This window comes from Sparassis crispa, assembly GCF_003851025.1.
Source record: "Sparassis crispa DNA, contig_000004F, whole genome shotgun sequence".
Taxonomy (NCBI): Eukaryota; Fungi; Basidiomycota; class Agaricomycetes; order Polyporales; family Sparassidaceae; genus Sparassis; species Sparassis crispa.
Window position 1 is genome coordinate 722,814 of NW_020939751.1, and position 16,288 is coordinate 739,101.

Below are 16,288 nucleotides of genomic sequence, written 5' to 3' on the forward strand. Positions count from 1 at the left end.
CGACAGCAATTTATTTTGATCTCTTCTGTCCGAGTCAGCAGAAGTGTTACATCGATCCAGCTTAGCAATCATGAAGTTCCGCGGTCTGATACCTATGTGTTCGGACTCATCGGCTACTCTGTGTGCAGTTTGTCAGCTGTTACTCAGGCGCCATGGCCATACAGACCGAGACATCTGCGTCACTTTCAAGATACCTTCTGACCCAGTAAGTCCCAGTATAAAGGCAAAAGGGGTCGAATAGGTACGATGTTTAGCCGTCTGAACTCAGTCACTCGTCACCTCGCGAGTTCGCACCGCGCAATGTCTTCTGCGAGCACCAAACGACCCCTTCTGCTCTACACTGCGGGCACACCAAACGGGCGCAAGGTCTCGATAATGCTTGAGGAGCTCAAGGCTACGTATGGCATCGATTACGAGTAAGCAGCGCTTTCCCCTGTGATACCAATGATATCACAAACGCATGGTCTCCCCGTAGCGTGCACAGCATCGACATCTCGACGAACGAGCAGAAGGAGCCGTGGTTTATCAAGCTGAATCCGAACGGACGCATACCGGTGCTCGTCGACAGGCAGCGAGCGGATTTCTCCGTCTTCGAGACTGCCGCGATACTGCTGTACCTCGAGCAGCACTATGACACGGCCCAGAAGTTTGGATTTGACCCAGCTGCGCAGCCGAATGATTACAGTGAGATGCTGCAGTGGATGTTCTTTACCGTAAGTCTTCGTTGGTCCTAGCGCAATGCAAATAGTTGATATGACTGCTTGTTTGGTTAGCATGGAGGGATAGGCCCTATGCAGGGACAAGGTGCGCACTCATGTCATGACGTCATCAGCAGCGAATTAATGGCATCTCATCCTCTCAGCAAACCACTTCATTCGCTTTGCGCCAGAAGATATACCTTACGCAAAGAAGCGTAAGTACTAAATCACCCAAGTCTACCCATCCGTGACATCTTTGTGGGCAGGGTACCTTGATGAGACAAAACGTCTCTACAATGTCCTCAACATCCGTCTCACCGACCGTGACTGGCTTGCAGGTCCCGAACGTGGCGTATATAGCATCGCGGACATGAACGCATTCCCTTGGTAAGTTGCCACCGAGGTTTCCAGGCTTTTCGAGTCCCGTCCATATTCATGAATATTCCACAGGGTGAACGGTTATTCATTCTGCGGGATCGAGTCGCTTGACGAATGGCCGAACGTCAAGGTAATGCAACCCTCATTGGCTTGCCACGATGATTGATCATGCTTGATCTCAGGCTTGGATTGCACGAAACTTGGAGAGACCAGGTGTGAGAGCAGGGATCGCGGTACCCTAGAATGCTCCTCAATTGTCCTGTAACAGTAACATCTGTTGATCATCAATGGCTTCTGACAACCTGTCGGTGCAGGTGGATTGCAGGGATGTAGTTGTCTTAATCCATATTGATTGTCCTTGCTGCTGAATGGCGCGACGAAGGTTTAACGTTTGACTGCGATAATTATCTGTCTGGCCATGATGGTGGATAATTTCCATATATGGCAATTAGCGTGGCGTGCTGGTGCATCGGGGAATTTGCATCTTTCTGGTATGGGTCTTATGAGCGATTGTAAGTCATTACAAGGTATAACATATATAGAAGGTGTAGAAGGCTTGTAGTCACAAGTATAATCAAAGGTAAGACTATGCAGCCTTTGCCAAGAACAATAAGCATTGCGAAAGGTTGGAGTTCTTCCAGGACTCAGGCAGGATAATAGCTCTTGTGTGTCCTGTAAGATCTTACATTTCACCACCAGGTGCGACAGCATCCATTCGAGTGCAGCAAATCACAGTCATATCACTAGCCCCAGTACTCACCACCATATCGGACATGAGATACCTAAGTCAACAAATATATTCAACCATACCAACGCCAACTGTTCCAAATATGCGCACATACACTGAATCACCCCAATCCACCGCGAAAACTGCCAGACCACCAGTGCGACCAATGACCATCGAATATTCGCGCGCACACGCGCTAGGGATACCCTGGCACCGGATTCGCTGAAAGCCATGATGGGTCGCGGCCAAATATGGGTGATGAAGGAGGAAATTGTTGCGCATGTCCGCAGACACTGTGAGTAACCATTAAAATCTGTGGAGAATGAGATGTGAATATGGTAGTCAAACACGGCATCCATCCCCTTCACACAACTACATGGGAGTACCCACGGAGCTTCTCAGCTCAAGGATGATGAATATAGGCACACAAATATCTCCCCATACATTGACACAGACAAACATGTCTGCGGAGCACCATACAGCTCGGGAGTCACATCACAACATGCAGGAGGTGGTGAGTGGAGAAGAAGAGAGACGATGCACCAAAGGACGGATGCGCCGAAAGTTCAACATGCGTACCGATCACTTTAGGGCCAGCAGCAGGAACTCGTATGATAGCTATGATAGGGCACAGGGGAAAGGCACGGCGCGTCGCGTTATCAGCTATCTCTTGTCCAGAGGAGTCAAGGTGGGAACACTCTGACAAGACGTTGCAAGCCGAACATCAAGCTGGGCCGCGGCCGGGAAGGTGTTACAAGATGTGTAGAATGCAGAGTAGCTCCGGAGATCGAAACAGAACAGCAATGGCCCGTGCGCATGTTCTGGGCATAGTTATACCATAGTGACGAAGACCCACAAGATGTGTACCAGCACGACGCGTCGATTGTAAGCTCTTACACGCGGTTACAAACTCGCGTCACACTTGGTCACGCTTGTCAGCGCTGCAAGCTCAAACAAGATCCAGGCGAATTCCCCGATGCCGTGTCGTAGGCCGAATATATGTCTGAAAAACTATCTTTCGAATGTGCATCCGGATGCTCAGCAACGTGCCTTTAAGACAAATACTTCTCTGTTATTCGCCTGTAGCAGCTGGTTGTAAGCCACCGTTGCCTGTCATGTTAGTTTACTCAGAAATGGAACAATCATAACTCTCTGGTTTGTCCCTAGTCCCTCAAGGTACAGTTCATGCTATCATGCATAGTGTTGAACCATCACTTACTTCCTCGAAATTCCCGGAGCTTTCAATCCTTTTGTGTGTATCTGCTATAGTTATCCTGCAGTGTTTTCAAGTCCATCTGAAATATTTTCTCACAACATCGACAGACGGCAACATCCGCGAGAGTTCAATGCTTGTTGTTGAGCTGCCCACGTTGATTCCGTGAACGCCGAAATTTAATGACTCGTTGAATTTTGGGCGTTCGGGGGATCAACGTGGATGAAGCTGAGCAATCACCGACTTCTGCGGGTTGATAAATCGCGGTCTCGGACTTCGGGTAAGCAGCTATGATGGCAATAAATCATAATGCAGCTCGGATAACGTCTGCGTATTCCCCAGAGTACAAATTCAAGCAGAAAGCAAGATGTGGTATGATTCCTCATCTTCGCCTGAACGTAGCCTGCCGTCATTTTGCAAATTTGTCTCTCACATACCGCGCTATGTCTTCTGCCAGCTCAAAAAAACCGCTTCTGCTTTACACTGGTGTCACGCCCAATGGGCGAAAAGTGTCTATCTTGCTTGAGGAACTCAAAGCTATGTATGATAATATCGACTATGAGTGAGTGATACAGTCGTACTGGGCTCCTCGTTCAGACTTCGCCGGTCAGATCTGAGCTTTCGAGCTAACAGCCACGTCCTGTGTTGCATAGCGTGTACAACGTCAACATGTCGAATGACGAGCAGAAGGAGCCGTGGTACATCAAACTGAACCCTAATGGAAAGGTACCCGTGCTTGTCGATAGACAGCGCGGGGATTTCGCCGTTTTCGAAACCGCTGCGATACTGCTGTACCTCGAGCAACACTACGACCTTCAATACAAGTTCTCTTTTAACCCAGCCACACAGCCGAACGATCACAGCGAGATGCTGCAGTGGATGTTCTTCGCTGTGAGTGAATCGCGGCCGACTTGACCTAGAGCTGCATACATGGAGTTACACTGACCACTTTATTGCACTATAGCACGGTGGAATTGGACCTATGCAGGGACAGGGTACGTATGCATATATCTCACAGTCAAGTGACCCTATCTCATACCTCCTAGCGGCTCATTACACCCGCTTTTTGCAGGAAGACATACCCTACGCAAAGAAGCGTTAGTGCAGAGTTGATGAACTTCCCTAACAATGTTACATTTGCGCAAGCAGGTTATGTCGACGAAACCAAGCGTCTCTACAACGTCCTGAACATTCGTCTCGCCAACCGTGACTGGCTTGCTGGACCAGGACGTGGCGCATACAGCATTGCCGATATAAACGCCTTCCCTTGGTGAGTTCCTTCCCATTGTCTGGCATCCATTCCTACTGACAGTCACTCATCAGGGTCAATCTTCACGGATTCTGCGGTATCGAATCACTCGACGAATGGCCCAACGTCAAGGCAGGTGCCATCCGTTTCCCAGGACAATTGATATTCATCCTTCATCTTAGTCGTGGATCACCAGAAATAAGGAGCGACCCTGTGTGAGAGCAGGACTCGCAGTGCCTTAAGATACTTCTCTGTTGTGCGACGATACTGCCTGTGCTAGTAATGTTGTCGTCGAGGATTGCTCGCGCCTATTTAGGGTTCAACGTTGTCTGAGCATGATTGGAATGATCGTGATCGCGACTCTCTGGTTTTCGTGCGCGCTCCCTGAAGGTACCGTTCCAGCCGTTACACAGAACAATCACTTACGTCGTCATATGTATCTTCTTGGAGTAGTCAATCAATCCTTCCATGTTCATCTCCAATATCTCTGCCCATCTCAATCGGCTTCGGATCACGTTACCAGGCCTTGACATTTGTGGGAGATCAGCGGCTCTCTGGTACTTACATTCCTCAGCGCGTCGACAATGACGAAACTGAGGAATCACCACCCCATTCAATGCTAGCTCGGACATTGAGTGCCCATTTTGCAAACTACCGAGGCTATGGCAGTCTGTCATCCTGCCCGGGCAGCGTCTACATAATCTCAAACGGACTGATTGACACACTGCTCCGTAATCTTCGTGGCCCAGGATATTCGTGTCTGACCGTCTGCCTCCCACTCCGCAATATAAATCAAAGTATGGCTTACCACCAGCTGAGCATTCATCCCTCGCCTTACAGATTTACGTACATATAACGCGATGCCTTCCCCAGGCTGGCATTCACCACTTCTGCTCTATACTACAACCCTCTCGCCCTATGGAAGGAAGGCATCCGTTTTGCTTGAGGATCTCAAGGCAGCATACAGAAATTTTGACTACGAGTGAGTAACGCTGCAGTTCATCGCCTTGGCAAATGTCTAGCCAAGTCCGAGCTTGCGAACTAACTACTACATCCCGCGCACACAATTTGTAGTGTGAATCAGATTAACAATTCCAAAAATGAGCAGAAGGAACCGTGGTACCTCAAGCTGAACCCTAGCGGAGTTGTACCCACGCTAGTCGACCGAGAACGCGGGGACTTTCCCATATTCGAGTCTGCTGCGATTCTGCTCTACCTTGAGCAGCATTACGACCCAGAGAACAAATTCACCTTCGATCCAGTGACGCAGCCCAATGACTACAGCGAGATGCTGCAGTGGGTATGTTTTGCTGTGAGTGGATTCTGATGACATTCCAATTCGAGTGGAGTTGTTTTGACCTCCTAGAACTCGCGTAGCATGGAGGAATTGGGCCTATGCAAGCACAAGGTATATCCGTCGTCCCCAGTCTTATGGCATCTCATCATTTCAATATTTCGAAGCGGCTTATTATTACATGTTTGCAACAGAAGACGTACCCTATGCGAAGAAGCGTGAGTGTATTAGTACCAGTCGGCGTTCCGACAATGACTCGTTCTATGCATGAAGGCTACGTCGACGAAACGAAGCGTCTCTATGGCGTTCTTGACATCCGTCTTACTGACCGTGACTGGCTGGCTGGCCCTGGCCGCGGAATATACAGCATCGCGGATATAAATGCATTCACTTGGTGGATAGCCGTTTACTTCTGCGCAGAGTTCGCGTTCACACTCACACCCACTTCTCAGGGTCAACTTTCATGCCGCCACCGGGATTGAAACACTCGACGAGTGGGGACACGTTAAGGTACAAACTTCTCTTTTGCGCTTCACTTATACCGGATGCTGATTGTGGTTCCTAGGCGTGGAGTGCGCGAATGCTCGATCGACCAGGGGTTAAGGCAGGATTCGCGATGTCTTAGAGTAGTCCCCGCACACCGTCCTGTAGCTTTCGTGCACAATGCGTTTCTACGTATGATTCGGATCTCTTATCCCACACAGAATCAGTCGCCCCTTGAGACAGAACATCATGGAAAGAACAGGTGGGTTTACATTATGACGAGAACTGTGACCCAGCCTAGAAATACAACAATTGCGACGATTCGGGTGAGCATTAGAGGGCGGCATGTCTGCTTCGTTTCCCGTGCTGATGGTACATCGATTGTAAACCCATAGTACTCTTGGTGACAAACGCGTGAGAGTACTGCGTAGCATTTATTCTAAATTTGCAGTTCAAAGCGCCTTCTCGCATCGGTCAATTCACAGGCGAAATCCCAGACGCACCCGTATGCCAAAGCAGAAATCAGCATTGGGCCTTCAAGCAAAATAGAGTTTCGCCAGCGAATCCAGTGAAGCGAAGGTAAAATAACTGAGTGGTCGACAATGATCGGTATCTAATCATAACCATTTAAAAGGATACTCACAAGGAAACAGAAAGTTGATTGCAATCAGGTTTGAGTAACGGAAACGATAAAGGAACGTGCATGATCTGGGAGTGTAGGTATGGCTATGAGCAGCGTTAGGACGGGAGCTTTGGACAGACGATATCAGCTTCGAACGGCGTGGTAGATGACTATTTTGCAGGGCTTTTGGGAGAGGATATCTGCAGCTTGGACAAGTCCAGCGACTGTTCTTCAGCTCCTGCATCTGTGCCGCTTTCCTTCCCCCTCTGCTTCCTCACCTCAGCGACCAGCTGGAGCGTGTAGGCGTGCATTTCCTCCGCATAATGTACAAGGGCCTGCTGGAGCTCTTCCTTCTTCAGAGCCTTCGCGTGCATGGTGAAATATCCGCCAAGAATGCAGGACAAGAACGTGTGGGGAGTCCGGGGAAGGAGCGGGGGCGGGGGTAGGGTGAGTGATGTTCTTTCTGTTCGAGACAAGGGAACACGATTATCAGCAATGACCTCATCGACTTACATAGCGAGCACGGTGAGAATGTCGAGCCAACGTTTTTCAGCTCCAACGCCCTGCATGTCGTCATGGATGCCGCCGATATTCCATTCGGCGACGCCGATCGATCTCGGTCGGCTTCAGCCACACCCATCTAGAGCACATCTACCGACGAAAATCCAGAAAAAGGGTTTCCTCTGCATGAGTTTGCAGTGACATCGCCGATTGCGTGTAATACACGGTCAGATTGGCTGAGCGCATGCCAGTGGATACGTCGCCAAACAATATTTAGGCCCGTTCCCGCTCCTTCAGCAAGAGAACATAAAAAGGTCTCAGGGTTAAATTGGGAAAGGCGGATTGGAATGGCTCGTGATGCATGGGTTGCAACTAAGATCGTTATCAATCAGAACGTCCTGCCAACAGCTGACCTGTAGGAAATTGCTTCACTCACTTTGCCACAATCTTGATACCAGCTGTGCCGAAACGGACAGCCAAAACTCGCAGACTCATCTGCGATTATGGAGGGCGATTGATGAACCAATAGCGGTGACCCGGTATTGGCGCCGCTCCACATTTTCCCGAGGTTCCTGTAAGAGTTCTGTTAGGAGAATTGATGTTTCTGAGAGCAACTACTGGAGTTGCCCAAGTTGGAACGCCATCGTTAAGAAAGAAGCTACTCACGAATCAAGATCGACCATCGGGACTCGAGAAGGGGTCGCGAGGGCGAAACAGCCCAGGAGGAAATATGATTCTTCCAGTTGAGACAGTACTCGGCAGTGATTGTACTTCGCGAAAAGTATGACCCAATTTACTCCAAAAAGAAAACAAATGGTGAACCTCGAGAGACTCGCGGGAGAGGCCGAACCGGCCAGAGCTCGGCCTGAGCCGGAAATTCCAGCCTGACAACACGGAGCTGCTCCGGAAGGCAGCGTTCCTCGCCGCTCACCATGAAACTTCAGTTGGTGCTGAGGCGAAAGCTTTGTCGCACGTACGCGACTCGTCTTCCACAACGACCACCATACAGAGCACCAGATCCTCTCAAAAATAATCCAAATGCCGTGTCTCTTCCTGAAGACCTGACATTTATCCACCGATCTCCTCCATCTGCCCCTTCCCCGCTTTCATACACTACTTCACCGGCATCACCATTGCTGCATCCGGAGCCGTCGTCAAGCTCCTCACTCCCACCCCTTTTGCGCACCGACAAGCCCCAGTCGCCACGTTTGTCGCAAGAGGACTTGCTGAAGATCCGTAAATTGCGTGTAGAGGATCCCCTCACGTGGACACGCTCGAAGCTCGCGAAAGAGTTCAACTGCACACCAAATTTCATTGGCAGGGCCGCGGCCATGAAGGTGCGGGATAGGAAGAAGGTACTGGCTCAGCGGGACGAAGAACACGAGAAGGCGCGCGGCTTGTGGGGAGAGAAGAAGTCGCTGTTCAGAGAAATTGCGAAGAAGCGGAGAGATTTCTGGTAGGCGGAGATCCTTCGAGTACGTTACTCTCGACGATCATATTGTTTTCCAACGCTCATATATTTGAAGTATTATTCCAGTGCTTCGTATAAGGGACAGGGTTGCATATTCACTCAAAATATTGCATCCTTGCCTCGCGTGGTTTTCGCACAGCGACTTCAATCATATCTCCGTTATCCTGTGAGGAATACCCACGACGAGCTCTACGTACAAGTGAAGACGTAAACGCCATATGAGACAGAATTCAGCGCATGGAGGCCGTTGGGACATGCGAACATCGATGTCAAGGTGCAAGAGAACGGCAATGTGGTAAGTCTAGAATCAGTATCATTGACCGTGAACCGACTTCGGCAAGTTTGTAACGACCGGGAGAGACCCTTCTCAAACCAGCCTGGACCGGGGGAGGTTACCTGCACAAGGTATTCACAATGCCATAGCCATGTTAGAGGACTAGATGAGTAGTTTGTGATTATTCTGGGAACTGACTAGCCAAATACTTGCACAGCTTACAAGCAAAGTTGACAACCAACCACATGAGGATAACCTATGAGTCTATTACAGAAGACTAGCGCTTTCTATGAATTCTCTCAACTCTCATGACTACACGTGTTGTAGGAGCATTCATCACGCGTCAACTCCCTGATATCGCCATCCGCAAGGTGAGCGATTCTTACAGTGGGAAAATTTCGAGGTGTACATAAGGGTGGATCATCGAGAACGGTCACTATTTGACCAACGAATACAGTTCTGTCTATGATTGATGCAGCATCTCGTTGAGTATGTTGGCTTAGACTGACCGACCACCCAAGAATTGGTCATTCCTCCACATCTTACAGAGCTATCGACCGTGAGCACCCGACAAATCTGGTTGAAATGACTGCGAGTGCGAACAATATTAATCATGCCGTGGAGGCCTCGAGCTCACACAACCTCGGGACAGACATCCACGATTGGGAATTTTAAGTTGTCACTCGCGTCGAGTCAGATTACTTACCTGTACTTGCCTTGTTCAATTATGTCCCTCCCTAATTTCCCTACTTTGATGGGTACAGAAGAACACTACATCTATGGCCTGAGTGCCACTTTGATCGCCTCGGCAGGTGCCTTATTTTAGACCCGCATCTCGGCTAGATCGGAGTTTGCAGTTGCTCGCGCTCTGCTCTGTGGATGCGGGCTTCCCTCATTTTGCTTGAATTTTGGATGGTTTGAAAGCTAATCATGCCCCAAAGAACACTGGAACATTTTCTATGAAGAATGCATGCACGATCTTGCATGCAAAGTGTTGAGGTATTTTTGGCACATCTTTTACATAATGCCGAAGATCACGACAAGTGCCAAGCCGAGAGTAGGGAAAGTAAGGAGGGACATAATTGAACAGGGCAACTGAACCATTGACTCAGCCGATGTCGAGGCAGCATCGGTCACTGTTGATAAGGGGCGGAAGCGGGAATTGCCAAACGCAGATACCGACGCGCCTCACCAAAATAGGAAAACATGCCGCTGCGCCTGTTTCTGCGATCACCGGTACGCTTGTCTTGACTCACAGTGTGAGCTGTCATGGCCTCGGGGCCTCTTATCCATCATGAGTGTAGGCGCCTGAGGAGTATAAAAGGGACTTGTATCCACGCAGGACTGACCCTCGAGTATATCCTTCGTCGAACTCTTACCATCCCTCTTGACAATGCCGCAAACTCTTGAAGCAGAAGCATTTCTATCTCGCATCGCTGTGCTGCCGTCCGGTCCTGGCGCTGCTGGGAAGCTGTCTGATGTTTTACAGCCGTCACTTGATGACGAGGCTGCCTTGCGCAAGCTCTTTGCGATGGACAAGGCCAATGCCCGTCTGGACAATTTGTATGTCGGACTTGTCGACGTGTTTGACGCGCCGGACGTCATAAGGACGACTCGAGCCCGCGTCGTGAAGGACGAGATTGATCTCTCAGCCAAGTATGTTATGCCTTTGTCCGAAGGTCGGAGGCGCAAAGAGGGCGCGCCTGCCATGGTTGCGACTCTCGAAGACTTCAAGAAGAATTGGGCTATCTTCAGCGAGGGTTCGCTGTCTCAGCTGTTGGACTGGAACAACGTCATCGCCGCTGGAGGTGCCGTCCAAGCGTGTCTCAATCCGGTTCCCGAGTATGCCAAGGTCTCCAAGCGCGCGTTGCGAAAGCATTTCCACACCAACGAGTACCCCACCTCTGACGTGGACTTATTCCTGTATGGTATGACTCTCGAACAAGCTGAAGTCAAGATCAACGCGATCTATGAGGCCGTACGCGATTCTGTCCCCTGGGATGTGACGTGTGTGCGCACGAAGCACACTGTGTCCATTCACTCCCAGTACCCCTATAGGGCCATCCAGATCGTGTTGCGCTTGTACCGCTCGCCCGCTGAGATCTTAGCTGGATTTGATATCGACGCGCCGTGCTGCGCGTACGATGGGAAACGCGTGTGGGCGAACCCCCGGGCGATCGTAGCCATGATGCGTCAATGCAATACCGTTGACACGACGCGCAGGTCGCCTTCATACGAAGTCCGGCTGGCGAAGTACTCTGAACGCGCTTTCGAAGTCTACGTGCCTACTCTCAGGCGCGAAGAGATTGATCCCACGGTCAGATACACATTCCACTTTCATCGTTATTCGCCTGACGTGTAATCGCAGATATTCGAGCGCTCCATTCTTCGTATCCAGGGCCTTGCAAGATTACTCGTCCTGGAAAAGCTCAAGGACACGGAGACGCGCACGAGATACCTTACCGAGCGTCGTAACCTTCGTGGCCGACAGAGTGTGGAGCAAGACCGGAGGCGCAAGTATAGGAAACGGTACAAGGGCGACTTGAAGACGAATGTAGAATTCAGCGGCCTAGAGATGAACGACTATGACGTGGTCTCGCTTCATATCCCGTATGGTCCAGGCTGGGATGCCAGACGTATAGAGAAATTGATTTATCAAACGGTCAGTGGTTCGCGTTGTGCTATCCTCATTGACAGCTAACTCGAACCATATCTGCCAACGTAACAGGACCTGGGCATGAATTGTAAGTCAAAAGTTCACGCTACAAGGTATCCCATCCTCATCCACCATAACAGCTCCTTTCAATCCGAAGAATAAAGATCGACGACTCCATCGCCACCCGGCCTTCTTTGGCACGATGGAAGAGTGTCTTAACGACTGTTGTGAGGTATTCACAATTCGTATTTCGACATGAAGCAGCAAGCTTATCCTACATTCAGCATTGTATAGAACCAAAGAACGAGGAAGAAAAGACGCAGCAGGAAGACGAAAACAAGGCTTACATCAGAGGCCGTGTAGAGTAAGGTTCCATGCTCCATTCAAGCTCGACATAGCACTTACGTGCGGGACAGGTTCATCCAGCAGGACCCCGGTCGCCAGAGTATCTCGGGAAGCTTCAACCCCATCGATGTTGGAGAATGGGCCGAGCAGGCCTACGTGGGGCCAGTCGAAAAGTTTTTCAACGCAATTGCTAAGCTTGATAGACCCGCAGTTGCCCACTTATTACAACAAGAAGAGACGGACGTAAACCGTCGTGACCATGTGGGCAGAACCGCACTTCAACTGGCCATCGTGTGCAAAGCTTCCGATATCGCTTGTGACCTCGTTGATGCTGGCGCTCGGATAACCGCTCGCGTTGCAGATGGAAGGACCTCGCTGCACTTGGCTGCTCAGCTCGACCTACCTGCCGTTGTTCGCAAGCTCCTCGAGCGAAGCGTTGTTAATGCCGAAAAAGCGAAAGAGGATGCCGAGGAGAAGCAAAAGAAGAAGGGACGCAGCAAAGACGAGATGGATGTTGACGACGGGTCTGGAGGTGACGACGAGTCTGGAAGTGACGACGAGAACAGCAAAAACGACTGGTCGTCAGAAGATGGCGCGAAAGGCCAGAAGATCGAAGAACAGCCGCAAGTTGACAATGGTCAGATACCCGAAGATGAGACAGAGGAACCTGACGTCTTCGACCTCAACGCCGCGGATTGGGACATGGCGTTCACTCCCCTCCAATACGCTATTGCGTCCGGATCCGTGTCCATCGTGGACGAGCTAATTGCTGCAGGCGCGGACGTCAAAGTGGTTACCACAGCGAATCGGTATGATGCTCCCCGTTTGCATCAACTGACTGCTACCATCTTGACAGAGGATCAAGATGTCGCCTGCCAGATCGCAAAGAAACTCTTTGCTGCTGGAGCAGTCTCATCTGAGGCGGATGATGAATTGGTTACGGTGTTCCACCGCGTTGTTGCTGCTGGAAGGCCCCAGCTGGTCGCAACCTTCCTTAGCTCCGATCCCAATGCGAAGGTCGTCATAAATACCCCTCACGTCGCGCCATTCGGTACCATTACGAGCCCTATTATTTCCACCATCACCAGAGGCAACTGGTCCACTCTTGCAATCCTTCTCGCGTTCAACGCGAAACTCACGCTCACAGAGGAAGACTTTTATCGAGCACGGGAGATGAGGTAAGTAGTCCGTTCAACAGTCATGGATGTCCATCTGACAATTCAGCAGCAATAAGAACTCTCGCGGGCATGTTTCTAATACCTATGAGGGCAGAGTTCTTATGCCCATCGAAACGGCGCTTGCAAAGTGTGACGACGTCGTTGATCTAGTGGTTGCATTGGGGGCCGACGTCAACGCGCCGACAATGGAGGCTGTGAAGAGGAATTATACGAATAAATACCATCACAACATTCTGGACTGGGTACGGTGCGCAATCTCAGCCTTGGATGCCAGACTGCAGTGGGCAGACGCCCCTGATAATGATGACGACGACCTACACGCATTTGCCACGAACTCTGGATGGAAGGGGAGCCGAGCACAGTTTTTCCGCAATCGCAGGGAGGGGGAACTGCAATACCATCTTTCTCTGCTCACCCAGCAAGAGAAGCAGATCTTGCTGGAGGCGAAGGGTTACTTCAGTGCCGTTGAAACCCTTTTGTCCTCTCACGGTGCAAAGACATGGGACGACCTCCATCCCGATGACAAAGCCGATAGCGAGGCCAAAGACTATCTAATCCGACATCGTCCAACAGAGCGTAAAAGCATGAAGCTGCTGGGGTATCTTCGCGTGGTTGGAGAATGCTATAACACAAGTCCGGTGCTTCCTCATTTGGTTGCGCGTTATGATGAACTATTCGAGGCGTGCTGGAACGGAGATAACGCAAACATACAGCAATTTTGTCTCCCGAAGGCAGGAGAGGAAGATCAGAAGAAACTCCGCTGCAGATTGTGGTTTGGTTCGGTGATTCATGTGAATGGAACCTGCTCACATTTCGTCCTAGATACTAATAGTATGCTTCAGTTGATACACCCTTGTCCATAGCTCTCGAGCGCGGTCACTGGGATACCGCACGCCTGGTACTTGCAATTGCCCATGCTCAGCATCAGCCCGATGAGTCCAAAGCTCAGAAATTCCAGACGCGAGATATTGTCTTGGGTGCGTACACTGCCTGTGTTTGGTGGGTTTGAATTTATCGGCATTGCAGATAACGATGACGAAGACTCCGAAGACGACGATGAAGACATGGATTCCGATGACGAGGCCATAGACTTCATTGACGTGGCGAAGAGACCTTCCACTGTTCAAACACCAACCACCGCCAGGTGCCTCTTGCAGGATATGAGCGTTCACTGGTTCAGCGCAGATGGGGAGCAGGAACAAGTTGGATCTGTTCTGAAGAGAGCCATAGTCAATGATGACTTCGAAGCTTTCGCTCAGATCGTAGATATGCACAATGGGTTCCCGGTACCCGTTCCTCTTACTTCCTCCGTATTGGGCGACATCATTGTATCCGATCGACCCGATATGTTGGACGAGCTTTTACGTCGCACGGGCCTGGGTGTCAACATCGAAGTCTCCGTCAGTGAGGATGGGCAGGCTGAGACTGTACAGAAGAAGGTCTCCAAAGTTTACTTGGGACTCAATGTGCATGGGAAGAAGAGAAAGGATCTCGCCACGAAGGGCGATCCCAACGCCCCGCCCGCTACCGAAACCCCCACTATTCCAATTTTGTGGATGGCAGCTCGAGCAGGGGCCTTAAACATTATCAAGTATCTTGCGGGAGATCGCCCTGTGTCTGCGTATCGCTACTACGCTTCTACTCACAGCGATGAACGTGCCCAACATCTTCGGCAAGTCCGAGATCTTGCAGGCGTCCTCCCACGTTGGCTGGGATGGACGATGAATGCTATGAACGAATCTGTGCTAACTGCTGCAGTCATTGGAGATCGCCTCAAAGTGATTGAAACTTTGGTTTCACTTCAGCCTGAACAAATGAGAAGCGCGCTGCCCGCCAGGTATGTGACACTTTACAGGGATAATCAAAGGCTGACTTACTGAAAAGGCGTTACTTGCAGGATCAGATATGTTGATTTCAACCTCATCCTAGTGGCTGCAAATTGGGGATGCAGCCCTGAAGTGTTCGACTATTTGCTGGAACAGGGTGTTCCTGTGGATGTAGTGGATCACCGCGGGTGCGTAAAATGTGGCCCAATATGACTTTTGTATCCTAATCACGAATTGAATAGATGGAATGTCCTCCATCTATTATGTTCTCAAGACACGGTGGCTCACTTCAAACTCCTTGATCATGTACTGCACAAGTTACCGCACGATGTCGCGGAATGCTTACTTGTTCAGCAATCAAAGGGCGTTAAAAATACTGTGAGTCGGATTACTGCCATTTGTGTGCAGCGGTTGTGTCTTACGCAGTGATTGTGCAGCCTCTTCATCTTGCAGTCAAATTACGCAGGCTTGATCATGTAGGCCTCCTGCTCTCCGTCAAAGCATCCCCACTCGTCCTCCGTGATGACGGCGGGTCTACTGTCCTGCACGTTGCTGTCAAGCAAAGTTCTCCGAAGATAACTCGCATTCTCCTTGAGGCTGGTCCGCCTGAAGCGCTCTTTACGGAGGATAGTGTTGGTTGCACGCCACTCGAGACTGCTTGTCAGATTGTACTTCAGCATAAAGTTGCAAATGGCTTCATTGGCAATGTCTATTCCCCAGCTACGTTATCGGAGGACTTCGGTTCGACTATCGACAGGAAGCCGAACAGCAAGCTGCTTCCCTATACTCAAGACGATAAAGTTTCACATCTGCGAGCCACGGTTCAGCAGCTGTTGCAGGAGGGCCGTCTTAGAAACGGTACGAAGTTGGCCACCGAGTTGATCTCATTTGCCGACAATATGGAAGCCAGACTGGTCGAAAGAAAGCCCGAAGCTCAGGTCGGAGAATCTGCGAAGGCCGACCAGGAACCCGCTGAAGCGTCCCAATTGAAGACAGACAGCGTCAGTCCGACAAAGACTTTGGAATGTCTTATCGAGGCTGCCGCTCGTGCAGACTCTCGGCAGCGCCGTCTGGTGCACCTTCTTGACGTGCACCAGTCGGTGAAGAGCAGTTTGGGCCGCTCTGTTCGTCCATCGGAATGCCAGAAACAGATAGAAGTGGCCGTGGACGACGGCTTGGCCCAGGCAGTCGAGGAGAGTACTGAAGACTTATTCGAGCGGAACAGCGCCTTGTCAATTTGGTCAAGCAGCGCGGGACGTCTACGTAGCTCAACAGATCTCTTTCGCGACTTGCCAGCAGGATTTCCTGCTTTGTTCAATGTCGCCATGACTTGTCCGCACCCGATGTCCTACTGAAAGTCGTACATATGAATT

The 16,288-nt window shown here is 50.4% G+C and overlaps 6 protein-coding genes across 6 annotated transcripts; 5 read left to right on the forward strand and 1 right to left on the reverse strand.

The window, feature by feature from the left end:
* Positions 1-246: 246 nt before the first annotated feature.
* Positions 247-1,318, forward strand: SCP_0502490 (Glutathione S-transferase-like protein; the record flags this gene model as incomplete). The annotated part of the gene is made up of 7 exons (XM_027758314.1): positions 247-416; positions 476-713; positions 774-804; positions 863-913; positions 965-1,085; positions 1,149-1,206; positions 1,259-1,318. 7 exons carry the CDS (start codon positions 247-249, stop codon positions 1,316-1,318), a joined length of 729 nt encoding a protein of 242 aa, XP_027614115.1.
* Positions 1,319-3,459: 2,141 nt separating this feature from the next.
* SCP_0502500 (Glutathione S-transferase-like protein) lies at positions 3,460-4,507 on the forward strand (the record flags this gene model as incomplete). Its single annotated transcript, XM_027758315.1, has 7 exons — positions 3,460-3,578; positions 3,670-3,907; positions 3,981-4,011; positions 4,063-4,113; positions 4,166-4,286; positions 4,340-4,397; positions 4,448-4,507. The coding sequence occupies 7 exons, from the start codon at positions 3,460-3,462 to the stop codon at positions 4,505-4,507; spliced, it is 678 nt and encodes a 225-aa protein (XP_027614116.1).
* A 618-nt stretch (positions 4,508-5,125) lies between these two features.
* SCP_0502510 (Glutathione S-transferase 1) lies at positions 5,126-6,184 on the forward strand (the record flags this gene model as incomplete). The annotated part of the gene is made up of 7 exons (XM_027758316.1): positions 5,126-5,247; positions 5,340-5,577; positions 5,643-5,673; positions 5,727-5,777; positions 5,833-5,953; positions 6,012-6,069; positions 6,125-6,184. 7 exons carry the CDS (start codon positions 5,126-5,128, stop codon positions 6,182-6,184), a joined length of 681 nt encoding a protein of 226 aa, XP_027614117.1.
* A 650-nt stretch (positions 6,185-6,834) lies between these two features.
* SCP_0502520 (hypothetical protein) lies at positions 6,835-7,038 on the reverse strand (the record flags this gene model as incomplete). The annotated part of the gene is made up of 1 exon (XM_027758317.1): positions 6,835-7,038. The coding sequence occupies one exon, from the start codon at positions 7,036-7,038 to the stop codon at positions 6,835-6,837; it is 204 nt and encodes a 67-aa protein (XP_027614118.1).
* Positions 7,039-8,097: 1,059 nt separating this feature from the next.
* SCP_0502530 (54S ribosomal protein L20, mitochondrial) lies at positions 8,098-8,625 on the forward strand (the record flags this gene model as incomplete). The annotated part of the gene is made up of 1 exon (XM_027758318.1): positions 8,098-8,625. One exon carries the CDS (start codon positions 8,098-8,100, stop codon positions 8,623-8,625), a length of 528 nt encoding a protein of 175 aa, XP_027614119.1.
* Positions 8,626-10,303: 1,678 nt separating this feature from the next.
* On the forward strand, positions 10,304-16,270 carry SCP_0502540 (hypothetical protein; the record flags this gene model as incomplete). Its single annotated transcript, XM_027758319.1, has 13 exons — positions 10,304-11,227; positions 11,279-11,572; positions 11,639-11,654; positions 11,707-11,798; positions 11,851-11,930; positions 11,983-13,089; positions 13,139-13,771; positions 13,825-13,880; positions 13,932-14,066; positions 14,116-14,926; positions 14,987-15,103; positions 15,158-15,293; positions 15,353-16,270. 13 exons carry the CDS (start codon positions 10,304-10,306, stop codon positions 16,268-16,270), a joined length of 5,319 nt encoding a protein of 1,772 aa, XP_027614120.1.
* Between the last annotated feature and the right edge of the window lie 18 nt (positions 16,271-16,288).